This window comes from Ptychodera flava, chromosome 15 (genome assembly GCF_041260155.1).
Source record: "Ptychodera flava strain L36383 chromosome 15, AS_Pfla_20210202, whole genome shotgun sequence".
NCBI lineage: Eukaryota > Metazoa > Hemichordata > Enteropneusta > Ptychoderidae > Ptychodera > Ptychodera flava.
In genome coordinates, this window is record NC_091942.1 from 31,133,183 (window position 1) to 31,149,348 (window position 16,166).

Sequence of the window (16,166 nt, forward strand, 5' to 3'; positions counted from 1 at the left end):
GAGATGAAATGGCTGGTTGAAGATAGCTTTGAAGAGATAAGCATCAGATTTATAAAGATGCGGATCGAATATTCAAGTGCAGTTTCCAGTCACTTGTGTACATATCTAAGTAGAGAATGTCATTTCAAAATCAGTACCATTCCCTCAAAGAATGATGTTATCATTGACAGTCTGACTCAGCCGTGGAATCTTTATCTCCAATAGCAAACAGAATGTGAATTTGAACCATGTTACCCTTCACTGGCAGAATTCAAAATGTAACCATGATATCATAAGCTCACGGAATGTTAAGACATGAAAGATTTAGACCCTTGTGGGAGCTCTGGTGTCTGCTGTCAGAAGTATGATCCCACCAGCTACTAATGAATCTTTCTGTACACCAGTATATTAATCTGAAGTCGTGTACCCATGAGAGGATAAGATTTAAGTTTCAATTCAAAACAGTGAGTTGGCAGATAATTAGAAAGCCATGCATTTCACACTTTATTCCTTTATGAATTCAAAACTATTTCTCTCATACACAAAAACATATTTTGTTGTATAACACTGTAAATATGCAAATACGGGTCATATAATGCATAGAAAAACTTGTTTATTATGTAAAAATTTTAAAGTAAAACAACATCAGCCTTTGTTGAACTTCATTTGGCCGCGTAGCTGTACTTAATGACACAGTGATAACGATAAAGGGTATTTTGGTCTCTCATGATACAAAAATGAAACGCCAATTTTTACAATCTTTTGGCTATGGTGTTCTCACAGGGCCACCAAGACCTCACAGCGACAGCACTGCCAACTACAATGTAGATGTTCACAAGTTGCAAGAGAGAGATATGACCATACTCCCTGGAAAGGTGAGAAAACAACTGTCAGGGCGATCAGTATAACGTTTGCCGAAAGACGAATGCATGTGGAGTGTGTTAAGTTCTTTAGCTATATTCCACTTTAAGATGAAAGTGTATCGTGAAAATCTATCGATTAATAAAGTGATCAGTAGATACTCTGTTTATAGACCTTTACTTTCTGCTTCAAATATTTCACCTTTGGTACTTAAGCAACCGTTCATGTTTGTAATGAAATGCATTTCATCACAATGTTTTGAATATTTGGCTTGACATGGTGTCGATTGACTGCTTCATGAATTTCTGGTCCAGTTATTAGATTTCTTGCTATGTTGTGAATCTAAAATTCTGTTTGAATCTTATGTCAGCAGAAATTGAATGATGGCTTTCGTATCATTCTATTTGCAGGACTCACAGAAGATCTATGCATGGTTGTTAAGTTTCAAACTTCAAGAATACACTAATAATTTTATCAAGTCAGGCTATGACATGGGTACCATATCAAGAATGACACCAGAGGTGAGGAGACGAAATATGAAATATATCGGAACACAATGAATGACTGCACTTGGACTGAATTATTCTTATTTGTTGTATGATTGTCGACTGTTTTAACTTTTTGTTGCTGTATTTTTTCAATGAAATGAGGAAAATTAGAAGTCAACATTTTAATTTTTGTGTCATTCTTTGGAAGATTGTCGACTTGAGCAGTATAGATGAAGTCATTTTTGTGTAACTTTATTTTAAACACCAAAGAAATTTCTTATTCTTTCATAAAAGTTTACCAGAGGCTGTCTTTGATCCTAATTTGTGGTTTTAACTCATGTTTAGAATATTCTATTTGACTCTGCGTTCAGGAAAATAGCAAACTTTTTGTGAATGACGTTTAAACGAGTGTCTTTACAGCGTACTATTACATAGAAAATAATGCAGAGTCTGTATAAATACTGACGTCTTAAATCCCATCATTTCATGTATTGAAAACTCTGATTTTCAATGAGAAGGGCTTTACCCGTGAAAGATTGAAACTAGCTCCCTCCAACCAGTGAAATTTTATTGGTATTAGGGATTTCTGTACAAAGGTCAATTCATTTTCCCTACTCATGAAGGAAATATACCCACTTCAAGGCATAGTTTAACAGTGTACACAAATCATTAAATTATTCAGAATGACGCACAGATAGACAAGAACACACATGCCAAGACAGTGAACCATTTGTGGAGCAGTCATGTACCACTTACAAAATGCTTTGCAGTGGTCAAGAATTTCCAAACTGTTATAAAATCACTGCTTTGGCAAGCATGCTCCTGATGCCTGTGGACTTTTTTAATTGAATGAAGAATTTTAAACAAACAAGAGGGTCCCCCTGGGAATATGCATAACTGTGCAATTATAAAGATAAATATTATCGTCATTTGTCTGTTTTGCTAGCTGTAAAACTTGCCATGAGTAAATCATAAGTTCTCTGTGTTCAAAAAGAATGCAGGCTATATCTTGTTATTTATGCATGTTATTTCACAATTGTAAATATTGGTTCTTATCATATTAATTTTCTTGGCTTTTTGGCCCCCCTACATTGGTTTTATGAAGATCCTGAAATGAGTGTTTTCTCTTTGCCCCACGGCAGGATATGACTCCAATCGGAGTTTCAAAACCAGGTCACAGGAAAAAGATAGCGGCTATGATCAGTCAGCTTGATATACCGGACGGCATACCAGATCATAAACCAGTAAGTATCAAACATTCTGTAAGTAAACTGGGTTGGCTCCAGTGCTGCCCCATCCATTATAGGGCAAAGAGTCTCATGCTGTGGTGTGCCAACGACCTCCAGTCTGATCTTGGTAAAACACCAGAAAACCCTGACTTTACAGTGTACTCCTCACACGGCTGATGTTCTTGCTATTTGAATCAGTAAGTAGATGAAATTTGCATAGAATCTGTTGTTTCTGCGATGAAATTTGTCATCATGTATTGAAGCATCTGTGACCCCTTTGCCACTATTGTTTTGCTAAGTCCTATGGTGTTGTATGTGAAAAGTGGACCTTTCCATTGGGAAAAAGGGATGGAAAGGTTGAAGTTATTCTGTTGAAATTATAAAAACATATACATATTTAAATGTATCTGAAAAATTTTACAGAAAACTTTTCTGTAATTCGCTGTAAAGTTGGCATTATTGGAATTGAGTTTTGGTCACAAATTTTGGAAGACTTGAACAGCCTGATGAGGAACCCTAGGGTTTGATTTACATTGTTGAGTACACATGACCCCACCAATGTAACTGTGGTATGTCTGTACTTTATGAAGGTAATAAAAATAATTGATCACTCAGCCAAGTGTCAAAGACAAGGGGAGGAGTGTATTGGTCACAATACTGACTGGCTGACTGGAGTTTTTGAAAAAGTTATCCTTTGTCATCCAGTGTTGTAATTGTCTCCTCTCTAGTGTCAACCCTTAGACTAAGTTCAAGACTTATTTCACAACAGCGGGAGTCTGATACAGTAGTACACTGTTTCCATGTATCTGAATCATAGATTATCTGCATGTCCTCGGCATAATATGCAGCATTCAAAATATTCATTATATTGTCTGAAGTGAAAATAACAAGTATTTGTTAATGTTGCATTGATATTGTAATAATGAATGAAAATGATTAAATTATGATTGGTGTTGATTTTTATTGAAGCTAAATTAGATTTTTTATCATAAATTACATTATTTAATGTGTCTGCTAAAAGAGCAAGAATCATATTTTATATGCCTTATGAACTTCATAGTAGAGCAGAGCTTGTTACAATAATGTTACTCCATGTGAAAAGTAAGCCAAGACTGTCATCTGTCAACATGAATATTCATTGACTTAGCATCTAGGCATTGCTACTTTCTGAATTACTAGGTTGCCACATACAGTGATTCCCAGAAAAGGGATAATCCCAGAATAAGTTGTTTCCAAGAAATTGGATAATTTATGAGTGAGTCATGAAAAGAACAAATATGACAAGCCAGAACAAACTTTCTCTAAAGCACAAACATACAATACTCAATGCAAAAGAAAGAACATTAAATTGTAAGGTGAAAGTTTTCCAGATATTAAAGTACTAATTTGAATTGTTTTCTCCTCTCAACCCAAAACTAACTTTCTCCATGCAGATTATTTGTCTCAAAGATAGAGCACTTACAGAATAAGAAAAAAGAATAAGTTGAATTATAAAATTTTTCTAGACATTTGTACAATAATGGGATTTTTTGTTCTCCCCTCGCCAGCATGATTTAACTACCTGGTTGAATATATTGGATCTGCCTCAGTACCTGGACACATTTGTGAAGAATGGCTATGACACTATTGATTTCATCAGTGATGTGACATGGGAAGATCTCCAAGAAATTGGAATCACCACACTAGGTAATGTGTCAGTTTTGTTAACCTCTGACCCGTGACCCCACAGTGACCTTTGTGCTCCATTCTCACAATGGTACACGGAAGTATTTCACAAGTGAAGAAAAATTTACTGCTGCCAGTTTTTTCAAGCAAAAGTGAAAGTTGAGATGAGAATGCATTTGAAATCCTGCATTACAGTGTGACATCGAAGCTGTCACAACATAACTACATCCCAACCATCAGAACTTTGGTTCCTATAGTAACCAGTGATCTGAACATAGCCATCTAAACTGTTGCTAGGCAACAAGCCCTTTATACAGGTTAGCTATCAAAGGGGTTGCCAAGTTACCAGCCAGAAACTACTTTTCTAGTAGGGGGTGTGGCGTGTCAACAGTCCACATAAAAGCATACCTGTGAAAAGAATTACTGTGTGAGTCAGCATCTAATCTGCATGTCTCTATCTTTTCCCACAGGGCATCAGAAGAAGCTGATACTGGCCATCAACAAGCTTAGTCAGCTACAACAACAGGAGAAAAACGCCAAGCAGTATGCACAGGCAATGGTCACTGACCTGGATGTAAGGAAGTCCCGCTCTTCACTGGATGAAGAGGCCCGTTACAGCCCTCTGCCCGGCACGCCGACATCGGCTGTTGCCGATTCAAAGAACTCGCCTGTTCCCTCTTATGAAAACGTGTACATAAATGTGAAACGGAGGTCAACGCAGAGCAGCCAGGAAAGTCTCAGCAGTGACCCCAGCAATGTGAGTGGTGCAGGAATGATACGCGGTTCGCAGGAAAGTTTGAGCAAACGATCAAATCGCGGCTCTATGGAGGTGACTAGTTCAGGTTATGTGGCAAATGTGGCCAGCATAGTTTCAGTGTCGAGTCCAAAGTCACCCACTGTGGAGGTCGATGAGCCTGAGTCACCATTCCAAAATGTTTCTTTTTCAACTTTCAAAAAGCCAGCTTCCCCTGGACCGCAAGCTGTTGTGTCACCAATGAAAATCAAACAAGGAAAGGACAACCAATCAAATGAAAGCTTAGACAAACTTCTTGTCAAATCTGCCAACCAACCAGATACAGCATTACATAGAGTTAGTCTGTCTCCAAGGAATTCACCGAGGAACTCCATGGCAGATGCCCGGACAGGTCTGGATCAAACTGATTCTTCTTCAGTGAAGTTGAAGAAACCTCCAACACCTCCAAAACGGAGTAATTCTGTGTCAAAGGCAGAGATTCCAGAACCGTATCTCCCAATCTTGAAATCATACACAGGAGGGGACAAAAAAGTTGCAACTGCGACAATAGGCCGTAGCAAAAGCCTGAAACAGTTCAAAAAGGAAGGTAGCTCAGTGGGACCAGTAGTGGCCAAGAGACCTCAGGTACCTGAAATCAAACAACAGCAGTCTGTTCAACAGCAGCATACAGATCACCTACAGCAGCAGTTGGAACAGCAACTGATGCAACAGCAGCAGGAGATTCAACAGTTACAGATGGAGTTAGAACAGAAGACGCAGTCCTCTCCGCCCCCGCCGCCACCTCCCCCACCTCCCATGATACAAGAACAGCACATGATTCAAGATTTGGATGACGAACCCTTACCCCCACCTCCCCCGCTTCCTCCCCCATCTCCACCCTTACCTGAAGAACAGCTTCCCCCACCACCGCCCCCAGCTCCTCCGCCACCACCTCCCCACCACCCCACCCCCACCTCCTCCAGCCTCGCAACAGACAGAGCCCATCACCCAGGAAAAGCCAGCCCCACCCCAAATATGGACGATGAAACAAAAGCAAATGCAACAGCCATCCCAGTTTGAGCTGCAGGCGGCTGTACAAGGACTTAAAAAGCATGGCTACCAGGCTGACAACAAAGGCAGGCAGCAGGAGGATATGGCAACAACTAAGAGACAGCCACCTTCCAGGGAAAGTCAGGAGCAAATGAAAAGGCAGTCGCCTCTAGTCATGGATTTTATGCACCTCCGACAAAGACCTCCACCGCCGTCAGAACAATATGGAACGGTTAAAAAACAACCATCATCTAAAGAGGAAGTTGTAGAAAATACAGGAACTATCAAAAGGAAACCACCGAATACACTTGATAACACAGGAACTGTTAAAAAGCAGCCATCTCCGAAAGGGGCGCCGCCTACCAGCAAAAAGCCATCGTCACCTTCCAGAGCTGTATCCACAGCAACCGTTATGGCGTCTGAGAAGTACGACACAATAAAACGGAGACCTGATAAGCCACAGGTACAGCAGATTGATCTTGAACCGGCTGTCAATGGCAAAGGTAATGATAATATCGCGGTGATGAGGACTCCATCAGCTGTGTTGCCCCAGCAACCAGCGGCTGCATCCGTGCCGCAAGGAAATTGGCATCCTGCGTTGCGGAGGCAGGGTTCAAAAGATGACAGTTTCAAAGCCTCAAAGAGACCACCTATGTCTGTGGAGGAAAAGTATGCAACGATTAAAAGGCGGCCGCAAAAGAGCAGATCAAAATCATTCACCGACAAAGACTTTGATTCCCAGCAGGGATTGTATGTAAGGACTCAATTTAATGCAGACGGGGAGTTAGAAACAAACGGAACAATTACCCCCGAAGAACTATTGCTTGGAATTTCCCAACAGCCGAGGACTGTGATTGCTCCCTCACCAAAACCAAAGGGCCAACAACCGATTAAGACAATACATGCCAAAAAGGGGCAGACAACCCCCACACATGGAGCTCGCGTGACTCTTCAACCCCACGGGGTACCCAAAAGTACCACAGTCACGATGTCGGGCTCCACTGGGCCGATAAAAGCATCAGCGCAGCACCAACAACCATTGAAAACCTTTGGCAAAGGCCCAAGCCCACAAAAACAGCCTCACCACGGTTCACCCACGAAAGCGAAACCTATCGTGACTGCAAAGCCTCAGAAACAAGCACAGCTGTATGCAAAACCACCACAGGCACCCCCTCCACCTATAACACCACTGCAGAAAGCGTGGACTCCGGCTGAGACTGAAAAGGACATTTATTCACAAGAATACGAAAAGGCTGAGGTTGTGCTCAACCACACGGATGCAGCCACTTTCTCAGACTCTGATGAAAACGTAGAAAGCATGTTATCAGCATTTGAAAATGAGAACACAGATACCATTAAGAAACAGCCAGCCAAGAAAGGTTCCCAATCCTCACCGAAGTCCAACTATGACAGTTCTCAAGCTGACAGTGAACTCCAAAGTGAGGCAAGTGTTGACAACAGTGGAGCAAAGAAAGTGACACCCACTAAACCAGTGTCAAGAAGATCAGCATCCAGTAGTGAAGGTAAGTTTTTTCCTTTCACACAATGATCATAGAGGAACCCTCAGTTCTGCACATCTGCTTCAACAAGATCATGGTGTAGACTTAATCCTGGCATCCCCCACTTCCCTGAATGTGGTTTTACCCACCCATTTGAAAACAATGGGGGTGAACCAAAGTCTGTTTGCAAGAGTTAAAGTATTCAAATCCCAACTGTGTTATAAAAGAGGATCTACAAGTGATATGATATCCAGTGGCATTATTAAAGTGTTCCACTTTCATTGCTACATACCGAGTTTGTATCTGTGATGAAGTTGCTCCACCCTCCGTATGTTACTGAAGTTCAGCATTTTGACTAGGCAGTAAGAACTTGATACACTTTGCAGTGGTGGCTTGCCTGTAAAATGTGGCTTGCCTGTAAAACGTGTCTTCATATTTGTCATTCTCTCTCACAACAGACCACACCAATGGTAAGAAAGTTCCTCCGCCGACACCTAAACGAAGGGACAGCCTATCCTCGGAATCTACCCTCTTCTCAGACTTGGAGGACTTTGACATTGGAAGGTAAGCCTGCAGATCCAGTCATCATGACGTTGTGTAGATCTCAACAGTTTGTTCACAGCAAAGTTTTAGTAAACTGTGAAATTTTCTATTGTGATGATTGTAGCATTGGTCCACTGATGTTTATTGCATCTGTGTTGCATCAGTTCAGACAACTTCGCTGAAAATCTTCAAAGGTTTTCTAAACACTCTTTATGTTTCACATATCTGGCAGTCAGCCAGGATGATGTTAGCCATTTTACTGTGGTTCAGCATTGCTTCTATAACCTCTATCCAACACAACATCAAAGTGTTCATGTATCAAAGCAGCAACATTCTAAGTGTCGTGATGTTCAGGTTGCAAGAATTAAATTTCATAATGTAATTTCATGTCATTAATTTTGAGTATATTCTGTATGCATTTCAGATGTGTACAACACAGTGACATGTATATAATGCACTTTTTTCCAAAGAACCACTACTGAAAACAGTATTTTTAGATCCTATCTGTCATATGAATTATTTTGAAATATGCTATTAGACAGACCATTTACAAAGATTGGCGTCCAAAGTGCTCATTGCCTTTTATCTTCAGTTGTTGAGATTTATTTGTTTTTATTCTTTTTTTGTGAACATAGAGGCAAAAAATTACTTGTCAACACATACAAAACAAAGACTGAAAAATAAATGAGATCTTTAGTGGCTCATCGGTAAAGTTCTTTGATGGTGTTTCCTAAACCCAGCCTATGTTTGTCCCATATCATAATAAACCTGATGATCAACTTAGAGTTGTTGCAGTTCTCACAACTGTTTCGGGTCTGTATGGCTTTGATGCAATAGGGCAAAAAAACAGAGACATTTTTGCAGTCGAGCCAGTCACCTGGAACCACTTTACAAGGAAGCAAACACATCCCCCACATCCATGATTAGAGGGAGGAACACCCAATATGAAACAAACCGTTGCCAACTAGATGAGATAATCAGCCCCTTGAGAATAAACTTGTTTCTCTTCAAAAGCACATTATCTCTGGCTTGAATACTTCCATACTTCTGAGATGCTTACATCCTTGAATGTCTACATGTGTGGATTAGCAAAGAGAAAACTTTTTTTAAATGTTCATTCAAAGCCATGCAGCGGAAATCACAGCTCTTGTTCAGATCACAATTTTGTACGTCGTCAATGATTCAGGACAAATTAATGACTTTAGAAGTCAATCCAATTTTTCTGACTCTTGTTTGTTCATCACTTTACAGAGAGCAACCGAGCAGCGGAGTGGTGAAGAAAGACGAGGGCGAACAAGGAGATATCTTCAATGAGATTGATGACATGTTCAATGACTTGACCGAAGAACTGGCATCGATGATGAAGTGAACAGCGCCCTCACAGGGAATACTGGACAACGAATGGAAGTTGAAATGAATGCAATGCAATGAGAAGAAAGGATTTTACTTGTGTTGACTTGATGCATATATGGAAAACGGAAAATGGTTTGAATAATTACAAGAGAGACCAAAAATCTTTGGACATTTCATGGCTGTGTCTACAAAGAATACTTGTGGATCACGTTTTATGGAAAGTCTGAAGAGTAATTTTCCTTAGGAAAAAAAGGAATTCTTTCAATATTTCCTTTGTCTTCTAGTCATTTACAAATTTTAATGATGTGGACTTCATCAATTGTTTTTCTTGACAACTGCCTATAGACTTGTTGAGTGGCATCTGAAGTTTTATATCTTGAACTCTTGGCTGAGCAAGCCATCGGACATTGAGCAAGGAATATAAACTGATGCAGGCATTACAGTGATTAATTGTAATATAAGGGGAATAATCACTGTTCACCAAGGACTCTGACAGACTTTTAAATAATTTGAGTCAGTATTAAAGTGAATAAGGACACATTTCCTGTCACCACCAAAGGTTGGTGGGGATTTCCTTATATGGTAAATATGTAAATATATTTTCAGCATATGGGTTCAAAGTTCAGTTGCAGGTATGAATACGCTGAAAGAGTACCTCTGTACATTTTGTTTGAGATTTTAACCCCTGTGACAACCCAAGGCTTGTAGAAAATGCAGGTGGATGGACTTTTCAATAGGATGCTTTTATGATTTCTTGCTTTCATGTGAACAACTTTTCATGAAAAAGTTGTAATGTATTTGAGAAATCTTACTTTTTAATTGCGTTTAAATTCAAGTCTAACATGTTATTAGCACAGTGCAATTGTTATATTTATGTTCTTAAGTTTGTGTGTTGACCTATCAGCTCTTCTGCCTTGGAATTCCTGTGCATTAGTTTGTGTTTGTTGACTCCAGTAATAAGCAAGTGCAAAGCCAACATACAAGAGTTTCAACCGCAATTGTCCCCTCAGCAAATCTAGAATACCTGATCCAATTCCGATGTCCCTGTTCCCCGATATATTTATAATTCTCTTCTGGAGAGCCTGTCTGCTCATTGCAAATATTCAAAACTTATAAAAACTTAATAAAAAATTCACCTTCTGGGTATTCAATTCGTCATATGTTGATGGAGGGATACAGCGCCACCTGGAGGTGACTATTGCCCCATACTTACTCATTTGGTTTAATCTTTCTAACATACAAATACAGAAAGACATGGCTCTACTATGGTCTGAAGGTTGCCTATAAATTATTCAGTACTCTGTATTATCTGATACAAAATACCTTGTAAGTTTTTATTCACCAGTAACACAATACACCTCATTGCAGTGTTACCGACTTTACTGATTTTTAGTTTTACTGGAATTCTGAAAGTGTATTACAAAACTTCAGCTTTTTCGCTCTGTAAATTTAATTTTGCTCATTGTCCACTCTCATCATAGGTAGGAAATTGACAGAAACGGTGTAAAAAATGTACTATTTTAGTCAGAATTGCTTCTTTTACTGTTCTTGTCGTGTACAGTTGTGAAATGATGAGCCGTATTACGTGAATATCCCTTAAACCATTGTTCGGTATACCAGACTGAAGGAAGGACATTTTAGAGAAACACATGGGTAGGGAGGGATTAACATCTGAGAAATGTGATGTTTTACAGACCATAACCTGTACATAGTGTGTCATATAGAAATTATCAACTGGGTAATATTTGGAATATAACACCCCTGGTAAAGACTATAGCATTTGTAACACAATCTTGGGACGACCACTATGACTTTGAACTTGACAGTTTGTGACAGTATTTGGAATCATGTACATGTATGTAGTGCAAAGGCCTCTTACCGTAATAAAAATCTGTGAGTCCATAAATTTGAAGCCAAAGTCTGTTTATTGACTTGTTATTTACCTTGGAATTGCAGATATCAAGGTTACCATGGAAGGGAACCATCATTCAATCATGTCTTCTTTGATTGAAAATTTGTTGTAATGTCCTAGGTCACTCTTGAACATTGCCAACCACAAGTGAATTTCATTTATGGCAATCAGGAAATCAAATACCAGAATCACTGAATTTGACTTGTCAAATATACATAGATTTCTGGTCAATTGAAAGCTAATGTATGGCATGGTGTGACATTATGAACATTTTATATCTATGATTACAGTGTGATATTTTTTTCACTCAAAAATACAAGTTTCATATGGCAGGTTCACTCCGCTTGACAAATGAGTGTGCATGTGTGATATTTTATTTGCATGCACAATTTTGTAACTCTATTATGCATGCTGTGCCTCATGTGGTTGTTTGGTCACAGTCCCTCCACCAAATGCTTGTTGGTATTGTGTGCACTTCAAAGGGATACAGTCGTCAGAACTGTCCTCAAATGTTGCATGGGACCCATAGGATCAATGTAAATGTATCCAAGGTAAGATGGTGATTGATGAAAGTTAAAACATGTCTGTCATAATCTACATCGTATAATTAAAATGTTGCAGCTATGATGATTAGATGCATCTAGATATTGTGCACTAAATACATTGTAAACAAGAAACTCACTCAGGCACAGTTCCAATGACGGTTTCTCTTGAAGTGGAGGACTGAAAGAAAAAGGTACTAGAGAATTTCATCAAGTTGCTTCAAATGTGAATATGGACTGGCATTATCGAGTATACACCATTACCACACAACTCAGAGATAGGGCGCCCTCTGTAGCAAATGTAATGAAAATTTTTAGTCCCCACGGACACCGTCCGGGGGGACTTATAGGTTTGGTCATGTCCATGCGTGTGTGCGTCCGTCCGTCCGTCCGTTCACGCAGATATCTCAGAGATGCCTGAAGCAATTTCATTCAAACTTGGTACAAGGATTACTTCATATGTCATACAGATGCACATTGATTTGTTTTGTGATACGATCCAATATGGCTGCCAGGCGGCCATTTTATTACGATTTTTTCATGTACAGAGCCATAATTCAGGCATGTTTCAACTGATTTTATTCAAAGTTGGAACAAGGACATTGACCAATGTCATATGCTGCCGTGCGGCCATTTTGTTACGATTTTTTCATGTACAGAGCCATAACTCAGGCATATCTCAACCGATTTTATTCAAAATTGGTACAAGGACATTGACATATGTCGTACATATGCACGTCAATTTGTTTTGTGATACGATCCAATATGGCCGCCAGGCGGCCATTTTATTACGATTTTTTCATGTACAGAGCCATTACTCAGGATGTTTCTACAGATTTTATTCAAAGTTGGTACAAGGACATTGACCAATGTCATAGCTATCCACATCAATCTGTTTTGTGATATGATCCAATATGGCCGCACGGCGGCCATTTTGTTACGATTTTTTCATGTACAGAGCCATAACTCAGGCATATCTCAACCAATTTTATTCAAACTTGGTACAAGGACATCGACCAATGTCATACATATGCACATTGACTTGTTTTGTGATACGATCCAATATGGCCGCCGTGTGGCCAGTTTATTACGTTTTTTCATGTCCAGAACCATAACTCAGACATGTATCAAGCAAATTTATTCAAAGTTGGTACAAGCAGATTGACCAATGTCATACATATGCATGTTAATTTGTTTTGTGATACGATCCAATATGGCTGCTGTGCGGCCATTTTGTTATGATTTTTTCATGTACAAAGCCATAACTCAGGCATATTTCAACCGATTTTAATCAAAGTTGGTACAAGGACATTGACCTGTGTCATACATATGCACATTGATTTGTTTTGTGATTCGATCCAATATGGCCACCATGTGGCCATTTTATTACGATTTTTAGCTCCCATAGCCATATGTATATATGGCAATGGAAGCTATTCTTATAGGCTAGGGAAATGTCTGTATGTCTGTATGTCTGTATGTCTGTATGTCTGTCCGTCAACATCAAAAACTCCAAAACCGCTGTACATTTCATCTTGATATTTGGTGTGTACATGGATGATGGGCTGTAGATGAGATTTTGTTCAAATGAAGTTGTCATTGCCAAAAATATGCAAATTAAGTGAACAAATGTAAAAACAGTCAAATTGAAAAAACTCAATAACCACTGAGCAGATTACATGAAAAATTAGCATGTAAGTACTTTGGGCTGACATGAAATGATTGTGCACATCTTGGGTCAGTATCTTTGACTTGCTATTTTTCATGAATTTTTTTGTAATTTTCTCCCATTTTTGGTCAAAAAATCTTCTTCTCTGAAACCACAAGTCCGATTGATTTGAAACTTGGTATGGAAGTGCATAGGAGTGACCTTTCCCAAATTTGGGCAAATCGTGGTGAAATTTGCATATTTTTAGTTTACACGTCCATAGACTCCCATGTATAAGGCAGATCTCCATAGACTCCCATGTATAAGGCCACGAAAAATAAAAATTTAGTTTCTCATCGTATCATATTGCAAAAAGGATGCAGTGACACAATTTTTAGTCCCCACGGATGAAATCCAGTGGGCTTATAGATTGGGTCATGTTCGTCTGTTCGTCCATCTGTGAGTCCATCCGTTCACGCAGATATCTCGGATATTTGACAAAATGTCATGTGACCTCGGTGACCTTTGACCTCAAATATACATATTTGTCTATAACTCAGTAACCACAAGTGCTACACCCTTCATGTATGGTATGATGGGACACCTTATGACGCCACATATTGTACCTCATTAATTATGCGCATATCTAATTTTGAGCGAGCCAATAGAGCTAGAGGTCTGATTTTTGGTATATAGGGATAACTTAGCAATACAATTTTTTTGACAAAATGTCACGTGACCTCAGTGACCTTTGACCTCAAATATACATATTTGTCTATAACTCAGTAACCACAAGTGCTACAGCCTTCATGTATGGTATGATGGGACACCTTATGACGCCACATATTGTACCTCATTAATTATGTGCATATCTAATTTTGACGAGCAAATAGAGCTAGAGGTCTGATTTTTGGTATATAGGGATAACTTAGCAATACAATTTTTTGACAAAATGTCACGTGACCTCGGTGACCTTTGACCTCAAATATACATATTTTTCCATAACTCAGTAACCACAAGTGCTACAGCCTTCATGTATGGTATGATGGGACACCTTATGATGCAACATATTGTACCTCATTAATTATGTGCATATCTAATTTTGAGCCAGCCAATAGAGCTAGAGGTCTGATTTTTGGTATATAGGGATAATTAAGCAATACAATTTTTTTGACAAAATGTCACATGACCTCGGTGACCTTTGACCTCAAATATACATATTTGTCCTATAACCCAGTTACCACAAGTGCTACAGCCTTTATGTATGGTATGATGGGACACCTTATGACGCCACATATTGTACGTCATTAATTATGCACATATCTAATTTTGAGCGAGCCAATAGAGCTAGAGGTCTGATTTTTGGTATATAGGGATAACTTAGCAAAACAATTTTTTGCAAAATGTCACGTGACCTCGGTGACCTTTGACCTCAAATATACATATTTTTCCATAACTCAGTAACCACAAGTGCTACAGCCTTATGTATGGTATGATTGGACACCTTATGACGCCACATACTGTACCTCAATAATTATGCACATATCTCATTCTGAGCAAGCCAATAGAGCTGGATGTCTGATTTTTGGTATATAGGGATAACTATAGGAGAGAAATATTTTGACCAAATGTCATGTGACCTCGATGACCTTTTACCTAAAATATATTTTTATGTCAATAAATAAGTAACCACAAGTGCTAATAATTGTCCTTTGTATTTAGTAGGATGGAGACACACGCTTACCTCATTAATTATGTACACATCTAATTCTGGGCAAGCAAATAGAGCTAGAGATCTGATTTTTTGGCATATAGGGATTAATTAGCAATATAATTTTTTTTTTCAAAATGTCATGCGACCTCGATGACCTTTGACCTTGATTATACATATATATGCATATCTCAGTAACCACAAGTTCTATACCCTCCAATTTTGATAGGATATTAGACCTTAAGATGTCACATCTTGTACCTCATTTATAATGCGCATATGTATTTCTTGGGTGGCCAATACTGCTAGAGGTCTGATCTTTTTTCTCGATTTAGAACCATAACTTAGACATGCCTCATGTGTTTCAAATTGAGAACAATGACATAGACCTATGTGCCCATAGATCTCAACATATACACTCCAGTGATACTTCTTAATGAACACATTTTCCTGCCCCATCAAGACTAATACTCCTATTACAAGTGTGTCATTGTTGAGTTAATGGTTGTATCACACAGTATTCAATATATCTAATTCTGTATTTTTTTCATTTTATATTCTGAATAAATACATTAAACATATTTCACTGTCTCCAGTACATTACATTTAAGTATTTTCACTTCATGCACTTTATCCCTTTCACACATGTTCAAATATCTGACCAGAGAACAAACACTAAATAGTCCAGGATGGGAGCTACAGTGTCATTGACGCTATTTTTTCATGTCCGGAACCATAACTCAGACATGTATCAAGTGAATTTATTCAAAAGTGTTTTTATCACAGACCTAATGAAGAGGACTCTATCAAAGCACCCATTAACAAGTGGGGACTGTGTCATCAACGATGACTTGTTATTGCTCAAAACTACTCAGACTTGAAAGCTACTGTAAAGATAGAATGCCCCTCAGAGCCAGATATTCTGACTCTAAAACTTAAAGCAATATTCTTGT

General features: G+C 38.8%; 1 protein-coding gene across 1 annotated transcript in view; it reads left to right on the forward strand.

The window, feature by feature from the left end:
- LOC139151862 (caskin-2-like) overlaps positions 1-10,518 on the forward strand; it is a 133,569-nt gene extending 123,051 nt beyond the window's left edge. The window contains 8 exon segments of the mRNA XM_070724892.1: positions 763-854; positions 1,251-1,361; positions 2,471-2,572; positions 4,105-4,243; positions 4,693-5,915; positions 5,917-7,528; positions 7,963-8,068; positions 9,299-10,518. Of these exon segments, the coding sequence (XP_070580993.1) occupies positions 763-854; positions 1,251-1,361; positions 2,471-2,572; positions 4,105-4,243; positions 4,693-5,915; positions 5,917-7,528; positions 7,963-8,068; positions 9,299-9,416 (3,503 nt within the window). The 3' untranslated portion in view covers positions 9,417-10,518.
- Positions 10,519-16,166: the final 5,648 nt, after the last annotated feature.